Source organism: Lasiosphaeria miniovina (genome assembly GCF_030549165.1).
Source record: "Lasiosphaeria miniovina strain SMH2392-1A chromosome Unknown B0T26scaffold_9, whole genome shotgun sequence".
Lineage (NCBI taxonomy): Eukaryota > Fungi > Ascomycota > Sordariomycetes > Sordariales > Lasiosphaeriaceae > Lasiosphaeria > Lasiosphaeria miniovina.
This window is the reverse complement of record NW_026848228.1, coordinates 1,562,501-1,581,746: the sequence shown is the minus strand read 5'-3', so window position 1 is coordinate 1,581,746 and position 19,246 is coordinate 1,562,501. Positions and strand designations below refer to the sequence as shown.

The following is a 19,246-nucleotide window of genomic DNA, read 5'->3' as shown; positions in this document are numbered from 1 at the left end:
AGACGTGTTATATTATCGCGAGAGTGTGCTTTAGGGTGTGATCTTTTTTCCAGAAAAACCACCCTGAAATCTATCCCCAGAAATGACAGTACGCGGCTATTAGAGCCACCCTCCTAGGGTGGGGTACCCTCTACGAATTTAACCCCAATTCTTGTTGGCTTTCTGGAGTCGGGCCCTCTCGGTAAAGACGTGCACCAAAAGAGGCCCAGAAAGGTTCCGGACCTATTTTGGCCCGGGAAAATCCTGGCTCCCGCACGAGCCACTTTTGCTCGCTTAAATTCTTTGGACCAATAGGAAATGGTGCAGACCACGTGACTCTTTCCGAATTTTTCAAATCCCAGAACTCCTTAACAATAAAATGAAGGGTACAAGGTAAGAGTGACTTTGGTAAAAAATATTAGCCCACTTTCTTCGAGGTACCGTCATTTCTGGCGCTAGCCTTCCGAGCCTCTTTCTGGGAAAAAGATCACACTCTTAATCAGAGACGGTGTAGACTTTATTCAGGGAAGTAACGCCGTAGCGGAGCCGAACCTACGAGTTTTGTCCCTTGTTTTGGTACGTTCTGTAGGGCGCCGCGCCCCAACCTATCTACCTATTGCCCTAAAAGTTGCTTACAGTGACCCGTGAGCCAATGGGGAGCGTGGACCCTGCTCAGATTGCTCGCATCCAAGCGCAGCTTGCGGCGCTAGAGACACCGGAAGCCCCGCCGCTTACCTGTGAGGAACTTCAGAATTACTGGGACCGAGGAAACAAGCGACATCCTATTCGACCAAGACACTCCGATAACACGAAGGTGAATATAGTTCACAGCCAACGACGATGAATCGCTTTCTACGCATCGCTGCCAAATACACCAGACTAGAAGCCCCTTTTGCTCACGCCGAGTTGGGACAACAGGGGTCTTGCAAGTCATTCGCTAAGTACCTGGTGCGGAGGCCGAAAAACAGAGTCGGTGCCGAGAGTACGGTCCGCAGGTACTCAAGGGATCTGCCAACGTTGTTCACTATGGTAGGTGTCGGATACGAATCTGGGAGCGGAGTTGCAGCCTGAGTCGGAGCTTTGGTGGGTCTTCGCTTTACCAGCCCACCTTATCTGCCCACCTTCAAGTTGCCTACTACATAGTACACACTTTGTCCGCCTACCATGCTAGCATGCCTACGCACCCAACTACCTCCAAAAATAAGGGTGTGCACTCCCTCGTGGGAATATCTGTGTCGCTGCTGGGCTGCCCCTTTTGACTGGTCGAATTTAGCCCGTGCGCTGACCCGCCTCGCCCTGCCTCCAGGCCGATTTTGTTCCAATTAAATTGCAGCCCCGACCTTTAATCTGCACCTTGGTCTAGATTTTCTAGAGAGGACTGTGGCGAGATTCGTACTGCAAAACCATGGTGGGGCTTGCCCGCAGGCGCCCTCCCAGAAACGGCCAGAGTCCGTCGAATTACCAGAAGTCTACGGTCGATTTAGGGGGGTCGGCACGTACCTGCTTGCCTGGCTCCAACGTCGGATTTTGGCGTTGTAAAAGAACTGTTTTTTGGACGACAAGCATGTACTTTCCCTCATTGATTTACCTATCGAGTGTTACCTAAATGGGGGGTCCTCGAATTCATAAAAACTTCCGTTCTCATCAACTGGACATCTCACGACTAGCCCGCGAAGTCTACACCCAGCACATCAACTAAGCTACCTCCCAGGACCCTTCAGTAGCTCCCGTTGTTTTACGCAAAATACGCAAAAGTTGCCCTCACCAACCCCCAGTCACCTACATCACCTCCTTGCCGTCTCGTTCAGGCCTTACCCTACGTCCTTGATCGCAGTTGGGTTGATGGTCCCTAATTACCTCAGAAGGCGGGCCTGACGCCACAGAAGGCCCTGATAGGCTTCCGTTTTTCTTGAATGCCCGCTTGCATTGGAGCGCCTAGTTGACGCAGGATAATATCCGCCTGCGTATCTATGTTCCACGTTTAGTATGCCTCAATATGTCAAATCGGATACCGCTCACTAGCTACCTACCAGTTAGTTGGTCGATGTCAGCCAACTGGGCGGGGAAGTCCGGAATCGGGCTGCCGGTTAGGACGGAGTGTAACGTCTCGAGCGGGAATTCTTTAGTAGTGACGAGGAGGCCGTTTTGCTGCCGTGCAACGCCGTTTTGATCGCTATCGCGAGATTATTAGCTATAAGACTCTAAGGTACTTGAAAATCAGGAGAATTAACGCGCTTACGCGACCACTATACGTGTCTCTAACCGGTCGATGCGGGCACTAAGCCGAGCCTCTACGTCGCCGATGCGGGCACCAAGCCGGATTTCCATGCCTTGGATCGCATCCAGGATCTCTTAGGTGTCGGCCGTGGCTGGTAAGTTGGCGTATCGTCCTAGATGCGTGGCGGCCGTTATAAAGGCAGGCATATATAGGAGGCAGAGCTGCAAGTAAGGAATAGCTATTTTCGTAGGTAACTGAGCTAAAGAAAGGAAAAGGAAAAGAAAAAGCCTGCGAGTCCTTTAGGCGGTGGTTTTATGGTAGCGAGAGGGCAACTACGCTAGTCCCAATTGGGGAGAGTAGGGCTGCAGGTTAAGGCCTGCAGCTAGGAAGGGCCGAGGACTTAGGCCTAAGGCAAGGAGAGGCAACTTAAGAAATTCCAGTTCCCGTCAATACGGCCAAGTACGGTACAGTGTGAAAGAACCCCAGGTAGCTCGCTAAGCAACGGTACTGTTCATGTATCGGTACCGACAGCAAGTACCCTGTCATTAGCTCTAACTAAAATTTTCCTGGCTGCCGGGTTGGATGCATGTCCGTTGGGAAGATATTTGCAATGAAATCAATATAGTCACTGCACTCCCTCGTTTCACATATTTCAAATATAGAGATATCATCGAGTTTCTTCAGCACTGCTTTGCTAGGACTACGGTAATAAACACGAGGGATAACAAGATACACTTTCAAAAACAGTGACACTTTCCCGCCAGCAAGCTCGAAAATAAGCTTCCGTGTATGATTAACTAGGAGGACCAACTTGAGTAGAAGGTCTTCTGGCTCGGATAACCGCCACCATAGATTTCCCGCCTGCGCTCAGATAGCTTAGATTCAAGCAATCCACCACGCATTTCCTGCTCATGTGCTCCTCGCACACTTCACCTCTCCCACGTATTGTGAGGCCGCCAGCGGACGCCTCGAGTAGCAGGTCTTCTGGCTCTGGTAACCTCCAAACCCGATGCCAGCTCCGAATCTCAACGGTAAAGTAGTAGGGACTAGGAGGTCTGTGTGCACGCAGCAGCACAGGTCAAGAAAGATAGGAACACAAAGGCAGGAAGAGGGAAAGCAGCGTTCGCCACCGACGTACGCTCAGGGCGGTGGCTCTCTCCGCCGAATGAGGCCGCCGCTGGACGCCGCTTCTGTATGTGACCCGGCCGCTCGATCCAACGATGTTCTGGATCTTGAAGTTGGTAAACTCGGCTCGGCTCTGATCCTCCTCCTCCTCCTCCTCCTGCCGCTTCAGTCTCGCCCCAGCAATATTCTAGGTCTTGAGGTCTGCTCCTCCTCTTCCCGCTGGAGTCCAGACCCAGCAATGTTCTGAGTTTTGAAGTTCGTGAACTTCGCCTTGCCGCCCGCGCCCGACAGTGTTCTGAATCTTAAAGTCGGTAAACTTGGCGTGCCCGCCCGCGGCACCTCCTGCCCCGGCAATGTTCTTGTAGGGAGATGAAGATAGAAGATGTCTGTCTTCTATCCTGAAGACGGCCGGGTTTATATAGACCTTTGATGGCCCGAGGACTGGGTCCTCGGTGGACACCCAGGTCAGGGCGATGAGGGGCTAGGTTACGAGTCGGCATATGGCCTGTTGTATGGCCTGACATCGCCACATTCGTGCCATGGTTCTGAATCTTGAAATCCGTAAACTCGGCTTTGCCGTCCACGGCACCTCCCGAACCAACGATGTTCTGGATCTTGAAGTCTATAAACTTGGCGTGCCCGCCCCCGGCACAAGCCTAAGCTAGCCCCCATCCCAGAGACAAGCGGCCTAGCACGGGAGTCAAAAATATGTTAAAACTTTCAACAACGGGTCTCTTGGTCTGATATGCAAGCGCACCGCAGCGGCCAGAAAACTTCTTCAGGGTCACTGCGAGGGCCTGGTTTCTGTGGTGAGGGTTGCGACGATATAGCTGCTGTTGCCCCGAGCTGTCAGACAACAGGCGTCTGTTTTGTCTGTTGGTGTGTCGGCAATCCGTGACAGCCTCCTCTTGATGTCCAGAAGACCCCCACAGAGCGGTAAGGGTTTGCTGCTCTCCGCAGCATCAATCTGGAGAAGCTTTTGTTGGGACCAGCTCGAAGCTGTAAACTTTTTGCATTGAGCAGAGGCGAGCGTGGCTCTTGTCTGATTGAGAGTAGAAATCGTAACTACGGCAGGTGCGGAGATGCTCGTATCGGCGTCTGTCAGATCGTTGGTTGGTAGCGGAGGTGCCGGAACAAAGAGGCGCCTCTGGTAATTACTTCTTCTTGGGTGTTGTATTATATGAGTTCCGAGAAATCCACAGCCGTTATTGTATCAACGCTGGTACGATCGTGAATGTTTTGTTCGCGTATTCGCGAGAGGCCCGGCAGCGACCCCCAAGCACGAAGCTTTATCCAATTCGGTCACACCGAGAACTCGAAAAGCCGTAGTAGGATCTCCGTTGCCGAACGAGCTGGGAGACGGTCTTAGAGTTGCAAGACTCCCAAAAACCATCGCGAACGCACCCATACCGTTGCTTCGGCGGGCGGCACCCACCGAGCCCGAGGCCGCTCGACAGTAATATATTTCGGGGACGGGTGGGATATAGTCGTCGGGCTTCTCCTTTCGAAACTTTGGCAAGGCGTGGGCAGGCACTTGGTGCTTCTGATTCGCACCCATGAAGCGTCCTATTCTGGTATCAGAACATCCCTGTTGCTCCACGCATTGCTTCTATCTCGCAAGATTTAGACCACCTCTAGGTCAAAGGTGGTCTCGGGTGATTCATAATAACCTCTCGAATCGCACAGCCTCGCAGCTAGATCGGCCAATGTACTTTGAAAGATCAAGCTCCTGTGGAGAGAGGAAATGTCTGCTTCAAGAGAGTACAAGACAGAAGAAGGGGCTTTTGGCGGGGAAGGACGATTGGGGAATGGTGGGCAGAGTCGACTTGTGTCAGACCGACAAAACAAAAACAAACAAAAAGCAAAAACAAACGAAAAACAAAAAAAGGAGAAAAACACAACCCCAACCCCCCCCCCCCCCCCAAAAAAAAAAATCACCTACCCCCAGAAATTTCAGGTCGGTTTTATGTAACAACACAAATTGGGCGGCTGATGCGGCTGTCAACTGACAGGGCAGTCAACAAGCTTGTTGACTGGCTGGCTGACTTGCAGGAGGGCAAGGAGGTTGACAGGGCGGCTGACGACGTTGTCGTCAGTTTGCGGCCTGGGCCGGGCCAGCGGTGGCAAGTCAGCCGGATGTAACAGCGAATCGAAAGTGATCGTCAGCAATGACTGGCGAATCAGAAGTCATCGTCGGCAATTACCGGCGAATCGAAAGTCATCGTCAGCAATGCCCGGCGAGTCAAAGATTACGGCCAGCAACGACGGGCCGCGCCTCCCCCACTCCCGCCGCCGCCACCTATTAGTCCTCGGTACGCAGTCGTTGACTGGGCGGTCGATGCGGCAGGAATAGGCTTTGAGGGACGATACAATATCGTCCAACCCTAAAGAACATATCGACAACTAATAATGCCAACATCTCTGAGGGCGAGGACGATGGCTACGACGGCCCGGGCGGTCGGGGCAGTCGGGGTAGCCAACTTGTAAAATCCTATTCCAGGTTGCCGCCGAGATCCCCGGCAGCGCCAGAGAGCTCTCATTTGACGAGAGAAGCGAGCTTGGCAAGAAGAAGAGGAAGGTTCAGTCCACAGTCGGGCTGACGCGGTAGTCAGGGTAGTCAGGGCAGTCGACAGGGCAGTCAACTAGGCACTGAGAACTACCACACGCTCGGCAAGGTTCTGTTCCGGTACTGGCGGTTGCAATCCACAATGCAAAGAGATTCGATGCTGGCGGCTGCAACCTACAATGCAAAGAGATTCGATGGTAGGCTTTCGGCGAGAAGACTAACCCTAACCCTAGATCCGATGGTGGGCTTTCTGTTACAGCGGCAAGGCTGTAGATTTTCAAGGTCCAGAATATTGTCAGGTCGTGCTTAGCTTACAAGATATACCCTTGGTCGAGAGAGTCGAGACAGATTCCAACGTCACAGGCAATAAAATAACACGAGCCCCTCTTTTTATTTCTAGTTCTTTTTTTTGGCTGCTGTTCACTATATCCTTACTCAAATAGGAAGTATTAATACTAGTAGAAATTTCCCAATCCTACCGTTTGTCAATTTCCTGTCACCATTGATGGCGTGGGCTATCCGACGCTCGAGATGGAGGACGGAAGTACCTTGGTTAAGCTGGAAAACGGATGGATGGAGTGGACGTCATGGCATCCGTGCGTCAACAGCGCCAGGGTTGTTTACACCAAGTGGATCGCCTGGTCCGAGCTCCAACGCGCCCTGGACGCGTTAGCTTGCGCCAGGCCGTGTTGTCAGCCTCGAATCGCAGCTCGATCCCAGTACAGTACCTAACAGCCCAGCAACCTAACCCCTCCGACCTTCGACCTCCACCGAGTAAGCTTGGTTGCTGCTGGCTGCATCTTTGCGCTGCGTCGTCAATTCGGGCCTTGGCTTACCGACCACTCGCATTTTCGCTTCTTGTACAACCTTTGTGCTCCGGCCGTTTTTCTTTGCTTTGCCTGGCGCCGCAATCGCAATCGGTGCTTTTGCGCTTTTGTTGTGTCGCGAAGCTGCATTGGTTTGTTTTGACGACGCGGACACTTGCAGAGCGCTACTGCCGTAGTGCCCCTCGACCTGCAGGAACCGACCGAAAATACGTACCCTCCCGATCCCGTCGCCGCCGCCGACACCAGAACTCGCAAGACTCGATTCGCGCCTCGATCCCGAACGCGCTCCCTGCCTACTGTGTTCCGTCTGTTTACTTCGTATCTATTCCGAGATTCTCCCCGGCCGATTCACGTCCCGCGCGATTCTCGAACCCAGACTACCGCGGTTATTTCTCCCCGGAACTCCCGCGAAGCTCAGGTCGCCTGGCCGCCCGACTCGACCACCGCCAAATTTCCTGGGCTTTGCGACATAGAGCCATGATCACGACCAATTGAGGCGACCATGGTTCGTGTCACGGAGGAGTTGGCGCTCTCGCCCGAGCACCTCACTCTCTTTTACGCCAGCGACCCTTTGCTCGGCCACCTGCCTGTCTTGATTTTCCACGGTCCCTCGACGACAGCAAACTACACGCTCAACAGCTCGCGGATCCAGATACACGTCTACACCCCGGCTGGCTTCCAATCCTTCCCGCGCATCACCATTTCCCCAAACTCGCCTTTCTACAGCGTTGTCGACCACCTTCCCCGCGAGTTCCAGGGCGACGAGATTTGCAGGGGTCTCGCCTTTGGCCTCTACAAATACTTCAGCGAACTTCCCGACGCCGTGAAGAACCACCTGAAGAATCAGTATCCTACGACGCGCGGCAGGCGACCGGGCTCGGCCCCCAACTTGTTCGGCGAGCAGCATGCCGCAGATCTCGCCAAGTCTGCCGTCCAGGCCGACAACACCGCCGAGGTTGTTCGGATTCTAGGCGATGCGCTGCAGACCCAGCACACCAGCAATGTCGACATCGACCTGGTGCTTCCCCCCGGGTCCATTGTCCCCCTTCAGTCTATCGATCTCGAAGTGGTGCCTGAGGATGAGGATGACATCCTAGACCCAACTTTGCGACAGTATGGCGGCTATACTCCCTTCGTGAAGCTCTTTGGGGAGCCTCTTTTTGTGCCGACCACAAAGCTGCGACGAGCCCCGTCACGGCCAAACTCGTTGAATCGGAGCAAGTCCTTCAACAAGCACCAAAAGGTCGACTTACGCATGAAATTGGGGGAGTTGGTCGACACTGAAGAACGCTACGTTCTGAAACTCAACGACTTGGTCAAGCACATTGCCGACGACTTTCGCCAGAGCGCGAGGCATCGACTGCCCGAGAGCAACAGCCCGACCGAGCAAGACCTTGAGAGGTTGTTCCCAAAATCGGTCGACAGCATACTGCAAGTCAACACGGCCTTCATGCAAGAAATGCGCCGGGTTATGGACGACACTGAGGAGGATGCCTTGAGGGATATGGAACTTCCATTCCCCACGCCACGCCTGGGAGGCTCCAACAGGGTCAAAGATCCCAGTGGGGCGCTGGCTATGGCACGAATATTTCTCGAGTGGTTTCCCAATTTCACCGACTGCTATCAGGACTACATCCGAGCAAGTCAGAACTTCCCTCAGATTATCAACTCCTTCCTGGATCAGCAGTCGAGCTTTCGCCAACGCGTCGCCCAGACGGGAGAGCAGACCATCCGCTCCCTCCTTATAGAGCCTGTCCAGAGACTTCCCCGTTACAGCCTATTCATTGACCAGATCGTTAGCTGCCTTCCTATTACACACCCCGCCTTGCACTTGATGCTTCGCGCAAGGGACATCATCACAAATATCTGCTCCATGGACGACCCTTTGCCAGAGAAACCTCACATTACTAATCGCCTGCGTGCAATGGTGGAGTGCTGGCCCTTGGATCTTGAGCCGCAAGGACGGCTACTCCATGCCACAGACTTTGTCGAACTTGCTGCGCCATATGATATTAGTCCGCCTACTGGCGACCACCAGGACCGAGCGGGCATTTTCCTCCTCTTTTCGGACTGCATCGTCATCCTCCAAAAAAAGACAAAGTCAGGGGTGACAGGCCGCGACTTCTTGCGCGAGATCGACAAGCCTTCGCCTGCGGGATTGCTTGCTTCCATGACCAATGTTGCCGGAGGGGCAGGAACTTGGGAGTTTGCATTTACTGGTTGGCACAATCTCGCCGACGTCCGCTTCACCGAGTCGTCTGACGGCAGCCTTGTCTGGATGACATCGACCCAGGAAATGAAAGGGGCACATGCCGGATCGTACTTCACTAGCAAAGCCATCACGTCGAGATGTTTTCTGCTCAGGGAGTCGTATGAGGGCAAAGCCAGCAGATGGGCCGAAGATATTGTCAAGGCGAGGATCGAGGGCCGTTTTGCCGAGGCGGAGAGGGAAGATCCTGCTTGGACGTTGCGCTCAGTCAAAATGCAAGACAACAACTTCGGCCTGTATGCTGCCGTCTTCCAGGAGGCCGCCGAGCAACTGATTGAAGGCCGCAAAGAACCGGCTCCTATCCGCGTTGTTATTGACAACGAGAAAGGCACTAAGGGTGCGCCCGTCGGGCACTACGGAGTTGAGATTGTCATTGAGGTCAAATGCGGCGACATGAGAAGGATCTCCATGAACACGCTAGGTCTGAGTGGCAAAAACTATACCGACGACATTGCGCTCGAGGATTTACTCCCCACAATGTCGCGCAGGATCGTCCAGCTTCTCAGTAACCAGTTCAGCGTGGCCAATCCACGGCTTGTCCCTGCCTTGGTCTCTTATTACACCAAGATTCTCAGAGGCCTCAACATGACTTCTAAAGTAGAGAAGAACAACAGGTCTTTTCTTGCGTCCTCCCCGGTGAAGATGCTCTCCAACTTTCTCGCGGGGAACAACACATCCTCATTGAATCTCACGACCGATACCACGGTCATCAATGCATCCAAGCATCAGCGGGCACCTCAAGGAAATTCCGGGACGCTCTTCTCAGGCCAACCTGGACGCAATAATAGCCAGAAAGATCTGACGATGACCTCCGGCTCACTGAGTAATCGAGATGGAGGTCGAATAGGTGCCGAGGGGGACCGCCTAGAGAACCCGCTAGTTCGTCTTGAGCAGACATTTACCGGTTATGTGGCAAGCCTGCAGGCGCGGAAGGGGTTTTTCGTTGGCCGCTCTTTGCTCAATAGATCGTTTGCGGACGAACTTTCGGTGAACGACCTCTACAATCGGCTGATCGAATTCCCCTATGATCTCGATGCTTCCTCAGAGCTAGGCACTGAGGTGATATTCGCGGCCTTCGAGAAGTTTTGCCGCATTGCATGGAGCGAACAGATAGGACCCGTTATGACTATGCAGACACTCGATGCACTCCAAATCCGAGCCTCGAAGAAAGTCCCTGGCGACTTTGCTGATTTTGTGCGCTTCCTGTTCGGCGACATGGCCCCCCAGAACCGTCGCGCTTTCACCGCCCTCATCAAACTCCTGGCAGATCTCTTGGATGGCTGCAGTAACGACGGTGATAGAGGCGCACTGACACTTGCATTTGCGGAGCTCCTGGCCGATAATGGGAAAGCACCCGATTATATCAATCTTCTCGACCGCTTGGTGGAGGACTGCGACCGCATCTTTGAGGATTCTGGGTTTGCCGCCAGCTTCAATCTCGGAGGTTCGGCGTATGACTCCCTGAATGCAAGCAGCCGAAGCCACAAGTCTGCCACAGGGTCCATGACTTCCAACACCTCCTCACTGCGGAGGAAGTTTGGGTTTGACAACATCCTCCGCCAGAACAGCAAAACCGACTCGGAGCGTCCGTCAATGTGGCGTTCTCTCAGCAAGCATGCGAGGAACCCTGGAGCTGGCGAGAGTTCAAGCCTGTCCAAGGCATCGTCCCGGTCGAGATCGGTTGATATGGGGATCCCAGGCTCGATTCCCAACAAGCTCCGTCGCCCAGCGTCTAGGGATAGACCCCCGGTAGCCGGCGCTTTCGATGATATACAGCACAGGCCTGCAAGTTCCCACAGGCTCGAGACCATTGGCGAACCTGAAGTCGAGACGGCAGAGGCGAAGTCTCTTAAGAAGAAACGGCGTAGCTCGCTCTCCGATTTGAAGACATTGCTGGCAGCCGCGAGTCTCGAAGACCCGCCTCTGATGCCTCTCCGCATCAACAAGCAGCAGACGTCTGAAAAGTTCAACTCGTCTTCTCGAAGCCAGTCGCCGTCAAAGATACCGATCAGCCCACATTCAATGACACAACCATTACGCTCCTCACGGCAGAAGGAGAATATTGGGGATACATTCCAGCAGCAGCAGCAGCAGCAACAACAACCACAACAACAACCTGTACAGCAGTCTCTAGACGGCGACAAGTTGAAGCTTCAAAGCAAGACCCTCTCACCATCTCAAATTCCGATGTTGAAACCGTCGCGCATTCCCATGAATGGGAACGAGTCACCTACTCGTCCAACTTCCAGTCCCACCAAGACCGGAACCGCCACGCAAAAACTCCGTCTCCAGTCGCCCCAGAAACTTCGCGAGCGTCTCCAGGTCCAGAAGAAGGCTGTTGAGGAGGTAGATGCCTCGCTCAAGTCAGAACTCTCGCGGATCTCTGAAGACATGGCTCGCGTCAACTCTGCCCTGCCACGCTCGGCCACCACGGACTTGCGCAACCTGTCAGCGGCTGTCAAGGCGCTGGAGGACCGAGTCCCCCAGGCCATGCAGGAGCTGCAGGATCGGCATACCGAGATACAGCGGGACATGGAGGCGACGCTGAAGGCGACCGAGGCCAAGGTCAAGGCGATCGACCAGCTATACAAGGAGGCGACGGCCGAGAACGAGCTCCTCTACGAGAAGTTCAACTCGGAGCTGGGCAAGATCGTCAGGGCCCTCAAGGGCAAAGGCCGCGACGACAAGGAGGAGCTCATGACAAAGGTCAAAGAGAGCAGCGAGGAGACGGCCAGGGTCAAGAAGGACAACGCCCGCCTGAGGCGCGAGATGGTCAGCCTCAGGACCCTGCTCAAGGGGAGCAGAGATGTGGGCGGAGACCACTGATGAAATTCTGAGCGAGCGAGCTGGCTGTCTGTCTGCCTGTCTAATATGGGCTGATCTATCTAGTTTTATTGTATGGAATGGGTCGGCGGGGGCTGGCAGGGATAACGGGAAGACATTATCCCTCCCTGGCAGGGAGGAGCAATGAATTTGGGCCTGGAAAGGCTGGGTTGGAATGGGGGTATTCTGTTGTGGTTTTTCTGGTGGGGCTGCATGGATTGATGGTTCGATCAAAATATAAATTATGGGTCACGGGCGAGCGGGCGGGCGGGATGGGGAGGGAGGGAGGGAGGCAGAGCATTGGGCATTTTCGCTCGTGAAGGGGTTTTTTATTTCATTGTATCGGTTTTTTTCTACTTTCTGCTTTTCTGTTGGGTATACGTTGTTCTCTAATGCGGCTGAGGCAGCAGAGACCAGCAGAGGCACCAAAGCAAAATCAGGCAAGCGGTTTTTGTGCCGTCTCGTCTGGGCGCCTTGCTTTGTTTGGACTGGACTTTGGGACTTGACTTGTATAAATACGGACAGCATTGGCACGAGATCATGATGAACTTGGCTTCAGTGGGCCACATACGCATATACACACACAGGTATGAGCGATGCAGTGCGGTGTGGTGTGGTGACAGCGGGAGTGAGAGTGGGAGTGGTGGCTCCTCGGAACTCCTTTGTACGATACGATAGCATGAAGCGTGAAGGGTGTTGTTGCTATCATGTTCGCTTCAATGTTCACTCATACTACACGCACGCTTCTTCCTCTGCTGTGGCCCACATATACTTGTGTGTTATCTGGCGAATTTTCATGTAATTCTGTTTGTGAGAACTTCGACCATAGACTTACTCTCGGCTGCGGTTGGGTTCTTCTCAATTCTCGACGATATCCCACAATGGAGAGTCGCACTTTAATTACATTAAACCGAGATAACTTTTCTGGGTTTGTCGAGACGGATGCATTGTTGGTCATCTGAGATTCCGGTTTAGGTTCTGAGGGTGCCTGTTGGAGCTCTTACGGGTGTGGACACCAGCCTCACAGGCAGAAGGATCACAATGAAGACCTTTGGTTGTCCCGCAAAAAGGCTGCTCGGCATTCCCCTCTTCAAGTCTGTACAGTTGATGTAGATAGTTACGGCAAGGTAGCTAATTTCTGCTGACTGCCTGCCGGAATCCGCATTGTCTGAATGCGTAGCAAAACACAACAGTTTGCCATGCCATTGCGGCGCCTACGGTCAATCATATACAGTCTCATCTCTTGCCTGTGCTTCTTCGATCCAGCACTCAAAGAACAGAGGGCCAGCCTCGACTGACCGCACCGGCATCGTCTTGACGCCGGCCAGATCGTTTCTAGCCTCAGTCGTCGGCCCAAATCGGTCTTCGACTCCAGGAGATAGTAGATTTGGCTTCGCGGGGATCCAAGCCTGTGGATGCTATTGGGACGGATGACGGCATGAGATGTCAACTCTCCCACGTCTCTTGTATCACTCACGCGTGGACCCCTTTGTAACGAGACAGAGAGCAAAGGAAGATAACTTACCCCTATCGGCGCCAGTGCTTCGTCCCGCAGTTCTACTGCTATCGTGAACGTGCATCCCTCAGGAAGACTGTCCATCTTCTCGCCTGCGTAGGCCATCCGCCGCAGTGCGCCGCGGAACTGCTCATCCACGTCTATCCAGTTGACCTTTTCATCTCGTAACGCTCCTGCCGCCGCGTTGGACGGGGGTCTGCTATTGGAGGGGGGGTTGTCGCGGCTCTGTTCGTGGCAGGCTTGCTCTGAAAGCATCTTGCCGAAATCCCGCATAGCTTTGGGGGCGTCGCCCCCGGCACTCCCGCCAGTTGGCCACGCCGGAAACCGGCTTACGTCAAACATCCAGCGCTCGAGGACCGAGCCGGGCGGCGGCAGCCTTTTTGCCCTCTGCTGCTCGTCCCCCGCCGCTAAGCCGCTTGACTCGGATGACGATGATGGGTCAGAGGCAGCAGGAGGCGGCGAGTGGACCACGACGGCGATGCGTGCGACATGGCCGCCCGCAATCTGGGCAGCCACGGCGTCGACGGCATCGCGGATCCACGAGCAGACCTTGGGGTGGCGGTTCTGGTGCACCGGCAGGTTGTATGCACGCGCCGACAGGAAGGTGGATGCGGGGTAGATGCCCCTGTAGAACAGGATGTTGTGGATGGCGACCGTCAGGAACGAGTTGAACGACGTTAAGAGCCTGAAGCCTTGGTCTAGGGGCAGGGATGGCGACGACGAGGCTGCGGTTGCTGTGTTGGGGCGCGGGGCTGGAGCCCGAGTGACAGGAGGGGGCATTGCGGCAGCTAAGCCTCTAAAGAAAGAAACCGAATAGTAAAAAAAGGGAAATTTTAAAAGAACACTATACTAGCTAATCGGCAGCCTACAAAAATCTTGCCAATTCGTCAAGCCTAGAAGATCTTCTTAGCTCTTTCAGTCGCTCGAGGTTTCGTGAAGCTCTTTGCGCGGAAGGTGTATCCTTTGACAATCGCGGGGTTGGCCAGGGTGACGCGTTGCCTTTTCGCCCAGTCCCGCAACGCCAAAGCATGTGACTTCAATGGTACCCACATCCCTACAGTTAACTGCGAACTTACACCCAATGACTAGACTTGGTGGTGATTAAACTGTGGCCTCACTGTTCCCCCTGCCAGGTCGAAAGCAGCGCGTCTCAACCCACTGGTCGCGCTCAACCCCACATCACACTCGCCATTTTGACAGGGCTGCCCACCGCCTGCAAATAAGAAGGGACCTTCTGCAAGCAAACCTTATTGCTGACTGAACCATACCACCACTACGTATCTGCGGCCTACTTCCACCCTACTCGGCAAGCTTACCTTGGCTGGTCAACTCGCGTTTCACCTTACATGCAAAACAAAACCACCTAGCCTCAGCCAAATATTTAACCATCAAGTGCGTGCACGCTAGCTCCGTCTCCCCAGCCAGCACTGGCCTCCCCACTCGAAACGAAAATAGGAACAGACGGCTAAAGGTAAAGCTGTTTAAAGATGGAAGAGCACTTAGTGCAGCTGCTCGCCAGTACGCAGCTGGCCCTAGAGGCACCACGCAGGCAGGCCGAGCTCGAGCTTGCACTTGCCAGGAACAATCCCGACTTCCCTCTGTCGCTTGCCCGCATCGGCGCCCACGTGGAAGCCCCCGTCGAGATCCGCCAGTCTGCATTGACCGTCTTGCGGAAGTTCCTCGAGGAGAACTGGAGCCCCGAGGGCGGCGATGGGCCTCACATCCCCATTCCCGACCAGGTCAAGGACCAGCTCCGCCACATTGTCCTCGAGCTGGTGCTGAGTCGTGGCGAAGACCAGCGCAAAGTGAAGCTTGCCGCTAGGTTAGCTCAAGTCATTCCCCAAGCCTTGTAGTCCCTCTGTCGGGCCAAGACACTAACCGGGGAATGTCGTATAATCCAGCTATGTCGTCTCCAAGATCGCCATGGTCGACTTCCCCGACCAATGGCCCGCTCTCCTCCCCGCCGTCCTCGGCATCATGCCCGCGGGAACAGACAACCAACTCCACGGCGCTCTATGCATTCTCCAAGACTTGGTCGAAGAGAGTCTGTCGGACGAACAGTTCTTCTCCGTGGCCCGCGACATCATCAAGGCGTGCTACGACGTCGCCCTTAACGATAACCGCAAGGAGACCCACCGCAGCTTGGCAGTGCTCGTCTTTAGGAGCTGCTTCAATCTCATGGATATTGTCAAGGACGACCACAAGAAAGATGTCAGGAATTTTGCCGGCGAGGTTCTCGAGGGGTGGCTTCCGTTCCTGGAGCAGGTCATCAATACGCCGCTCCCCGACCGTGGCGGCGCCGATTCGCAGCCCGACAGCTGGTACGGCCCTGTCGCGCTCAAGGTCCAGGCCCTCAAGACTCTGATTAAGATCAAGTCTGTCTTCTCCATCCTTTTGCTCCCCCAGAGCCCCACGTTCTTCAAAGCCACCTGGGAGGAGCTCTCGAGGCTGCAGGGCTCGTACCAGGAACTGTTCATTGAGGCGGACGCGCAGGGGCGTCTTGAGGATATCGACGGTCTCCCATTCACGCTTGACTTCCTTGTTCTAGACGAGCTCGATTTCCTCAACCAATGCATGCGAGCCTCGCCTGTACAGAAGCAGCTCCGGGCCGACATTGCCGCCCATGGTGCCGCCCACGACACCCCTTGGGTCCTGGACCTCATGAAGCTGCTTGTATCCTACTCGCAGATAACCCAGGAGGAGGAAGGTCTGTGGGATATCGATATTTCGCTCTATCTCGCCGAAGAGACCTCGCTCTCTTCCAACTACACCGCCAGAACCGCTTGCGGTGACCTTCTGATCAAGCTTTCGGAATGGCTAGGCCAACAGGCTCTCGAGGGGTTGTTTGCGTACACAAAGACCATCTTCACCACCGGACGCCAGGACTGGCGCAGACAAGAAGCGGCGCTGTACCTCTTCAATGCCCTCCTAAACGACTTCCAGGACTGCGAGAAGCCGGTCCCGGACGGTATCGCAGGCGCTTACCTCGAACTTGTCAACTATGCCATCAGCAGGCAAGACGAGCCAATTCTGCGCGCTCGGGGCTTCCTAGTTGCGGGCGTCTTGTGCCAGAGCTACCAGCCGGCGACAGCACTGCTTGACCGGGCCATCGAGTCGACGACTATGGACAGCTCCGAGCTCGTGCAGGTCTCGTGTGTCAAGGCAATCGAGGGCTTTATCGCTACAGGTATCCCGGCCGATAGACAGCTCAGTATCATCTTGGCCATTCAAAACTTCCTAGAGGCGAAGGATCTCACCGAGCTGGAGGATGCCGACGACCTCTTGGTAACCCTCCTCGAAACACTTCGTCAAGCCATCAGCATGGACATGCGCATTGCTATCCAGCCGGACAGCAAGGCGATCGACCTGCTCTTTGTAATTGCTAAGCATGGCGCCTCGAACTTCCAGGTCACCATGATTGTTTGCGAGACGTTTGAGTCGGCCGTCAAGACGCTGAGTGAGTCGGCCGCCTACACGGCGCTGTGCGCCAAAGTCTTGCCGTCCATCATAGGCGCCTTTGACGTTGCCAATATGACACAGGACGACCCGCTAGTCACGGTAATTCTTCTTTTCCCGACTTCCCCTTTGGCTTTGCTGGCCTGTCCCAGTTGCGATTGCTAACAGTGCTGCAGTTGGCGACGGAGCTGCTGGCTCTTCTCGCTCAATATGGCGCGGAGCCTCTCCCCACTGGGTTCATTGCCTCTACCCTCCCGAAGCTCAATCGGCTCTTGATGAGCTCCACCGAGGGCGATATTTTGCGCCCAGGTGCCGAGGCGGTCAGGTACATGCTCATGCATGACCACCATCAGGTGTTTGGTTGGCAAGACGAAACTGGCCGTTCCGGTTTGGAGGTCTGCCTCCTCATAATTGATCGTCTGCTCGGTCCTCTGGTTGAGGACAATGCCGCGTCCGAGGTTGGCGGCCTGGCTGCCGAGCTCGTCGAGAAAGCCGGCCAAGAGAGGCTGGGTCCATTTTTGCCGCAGCTCCTCCAGGCCGTTGCAGCCCGCCTAGAGACGGCGCAGGCAGCAGCTTTCATACAGTCGCTCATCAGCATCTTCGCCCGTCTCTCACTTGTCGGGGCCCAGGACGTTGTGAATTTCCTAAGCGAGATCCAGATCGGCGGCCAGAGCGGTCTTCAGGTCGTCCTCAGCAAGTGGCTTGAGAATTCCGTCAGCTTTGCTGGCTATGACGAGATACGTCAAAAGTAAGTCAACATATGAGAACACCACATCTCACAGAGGCCTGAGCTAATTCGTCTCATCAAAGCGTCATTGCCCTCTCAAAACTCTACTCGCTCAACGATGCCCGCGTGGCCCAGACGCAGGTCAAGGGTGATCTGATAATAACCAGCAGCGATAGGATACTGACGAGGTCTCGGTCAAGGCAAGGTAAGTCGTTTCCGATGGCCTGGCGGGACCCATTCAACTTGGGTTTTGGCTCACTTGAATTTACAGCTAATCATCTGCCAGACCCAGACCAGTACACCATCATCCCGGCGCCGCTCAAGATCCTCAAGGTTCTAATTGAGGATCTCCTCTCGGCATCTGGCGTCCAAGCCGCGGCTGATCTAGCAGCCGCGGCAGCTACCGACTTTGCCGATGCCGAGGACGACGATGGCGATGAGGGCTGGGAGGACGAGCCGGGCGACATGCTTGATCTGTCACTTGGAAGCACCAAGGCGGACCTAATGGGCTGGCTCGACAGCACCAACTCGAAGCAACCTGACGACGAGACGCAGGCATATCTCACCGAGTTCTTCATCCGCGCCGCCCGCGAAAACACGGCCGGCTTCCAGGGCTGGTTCGCCATGCTTACCGAAGACGAGAAGACGAAGCTTCATGAGCTCGCGGCGCAGTAAGAGAGCGGTGAGGTGAATCATGACGCGCTTCAGCCGGGGATGAGAAGGGTTCTTTCAGTCCCTTTCTTTCCACTTTCGCAAGCGCTGGTGGCTACGGCGGCGGGAATATTACCAGATCTATATCGGGGTCTCGCGCAATGAAATGCGCTCACCAATAACGGGTGCAGGATAGTTAGGCTTGGTGCTAGAGACAGCACGATCTCAGCTGCCCTGGAGGAGGCCGAGGCTTGTTGCCTTGGGTCTGGTTTGTCATAAAGTAGGTAGGTACATGTGGGTTTCTTGTTATTTATGTATGAGCAGCATGCATAGTGGCTCGAGGAGTGGCTAGGAGCGAAAAAGGGCCAGAGAGAGAGCATGGCGGCTCTCAAGACTATCCTCTTCATCTTAGTCAGATGTTTGTCCATTGATGTTGATACCTTTGCGGATGGGTCCCCTCCCTCTCACTCTCCCTTTCACTCTCACTCTCCCTCTCACACACACACTCTCTCTCGTAGCACAGCGTTTATTTTTCTCTCAGCTCTTTCCTTCGCATGGTTTGGTAGAAGCAACGGATATTCCACCACGTGGGAGAAATTAGTAGTATCGCACATGGCACATCCCAGAACAGACAGGCAAAAGCACGACGGGGCTGCGGGCAGACCAGCCTAGACGGTCCCCGTGTGGATTAATTGCCGATCATAGTAGTAATTCGACCCTTGTTCTTATATTCGTTTTGGTAGTTTAAGTGTAACTGGAGGTCTGGCCCAAGACTTCACTGTCAGCGAAGCTGAATTGATTCGAATGGTGAACCTGGCCTCCTGAGTAACTTTGACTGGTATGTATGTACAGGTACATGTACTTGCACCGTACCCTCTGGTACAGAGTACAGAACAGGGGCCAGCAAACGATGAGCCCCGCAGCTTTTAGGCTGAAGCGGGTGGCGCGTTTCGCTACGGAGCTTTGACACCCGAGACCCTGTGCAGTAACCCCGCACAAGTAATTACCCACTTGGGCAGACATCACTGTGACTACAGCGAGCCCATGACGTTGACCTCGTTTCTCCTCACCTGGATTCTTCCCATGCTC

At 54.6% G+C, this 19,246-nt stretch overlaps 5 protein-coding genes across 5 annotated transcripts; 3 read left to right on the top strand and 2 right to left on the bottom strand.

The window, feature by feature from the left end:
- Positions 1-1,837: 1,837 nt before the first annotated feature.
- Positions 1,838-2,307, bottom strand: B0T26DRAFT_682108 (uncharacterized protein; the record flags this gene model as incomplete). The annotated part of the gene is made up of 3 exons (XM_060440721.1): positions 1,838-1,947; positions 2,010-2,152; positions 2,219-2,307. The coding sequence occupies 3 exons, from the start codon at positions 2,305-2,307 to the stop codon at positions 1,838-1,840; spliced, it is 342 nt and encodes a 113-aa protein (XP_060289693.1).
- Positions 2,308-7,217: 4,910 nt separating this feature from the next.
- B0T26DRAFT_659547 (uncharacterized protein) lies at positions 7,218-11,810 on the top strand (the record flags this gene model as incomplete). The annotated part of the gene is made up of 1 exon (XM_060438959.1): positions 7,218-11,810. The coding sequence occupies one exon, from the start codon at positions 7,218-7,220 to the stop codon at positions 11,808-11,810; it is 4,593 nt and encodes a 1,530-aa protein (XP_060289692.1).
- A 794-nt stretch (positions 11,811-12,604) lies between these two features.
- B0T26DRAFT_735591 (DNA-binding protein) lies at positions 12,605-14,280 on the bottom strand. The gene is made up of 2 exons (XM_060443251.1): positions 13,333-14,280; positions 12,605-13,225 (listed from the first exon to the last, which is right to left on the bottom strand). Exons 1-2 carry the CDS (start codon positions 14,101-14,103, stop codon positions 13,028-13,030), a joined length of 969 nt encoding a protein of 322 aa, XP_060289691.1. The 5' UTR covers positions 14,104-14,280; the 3' UTR covers positions 12,605-13,027.
- A 530-nt stretch (positions 14,281-14,810) lies between these two features.
- On the top strand, positions 14,811-18,181 carry B0T26DRAFT_660179 (armadillo-type protein; the record flags this gene model as incomplete). The annotated part of the gene is made up of 5 exons (XM_060439010.1): positions 14,811-15,145; positions 15,225-16,881; positions 16,956-17,527; positions 17,590-17,711; positions 17,793-18,181. The coding sequence occupies 5 exons, from the start codon at positions 14,811-14,813 to the stop codon at positions 18,179-18,181; spliced, it is 3,075 nt and encodes a 1,024-aa protein (XP_060289690.1).
- A 177-nt stretch (positions 18,182-18,358) lies between these two features.
- On the top strand, positions 18,359-18,865 carry B0T26DRAFT_539034 (uncharacterized protein). Its single transcript, XM_060435561.1, has one exon. It carries the CDS (start codon positions 18,536-18,538, stop codon positions 18,827-18,829), a length of 294 nt encoding a protein of 97 aa, XP_060289689.1. The 5' UTR covers positions 18,359-18,535; the 3' UTR covers positions 18,830-18,865.
- Positions 18,866-19,246: the final 381 nt, after the last annotated feature.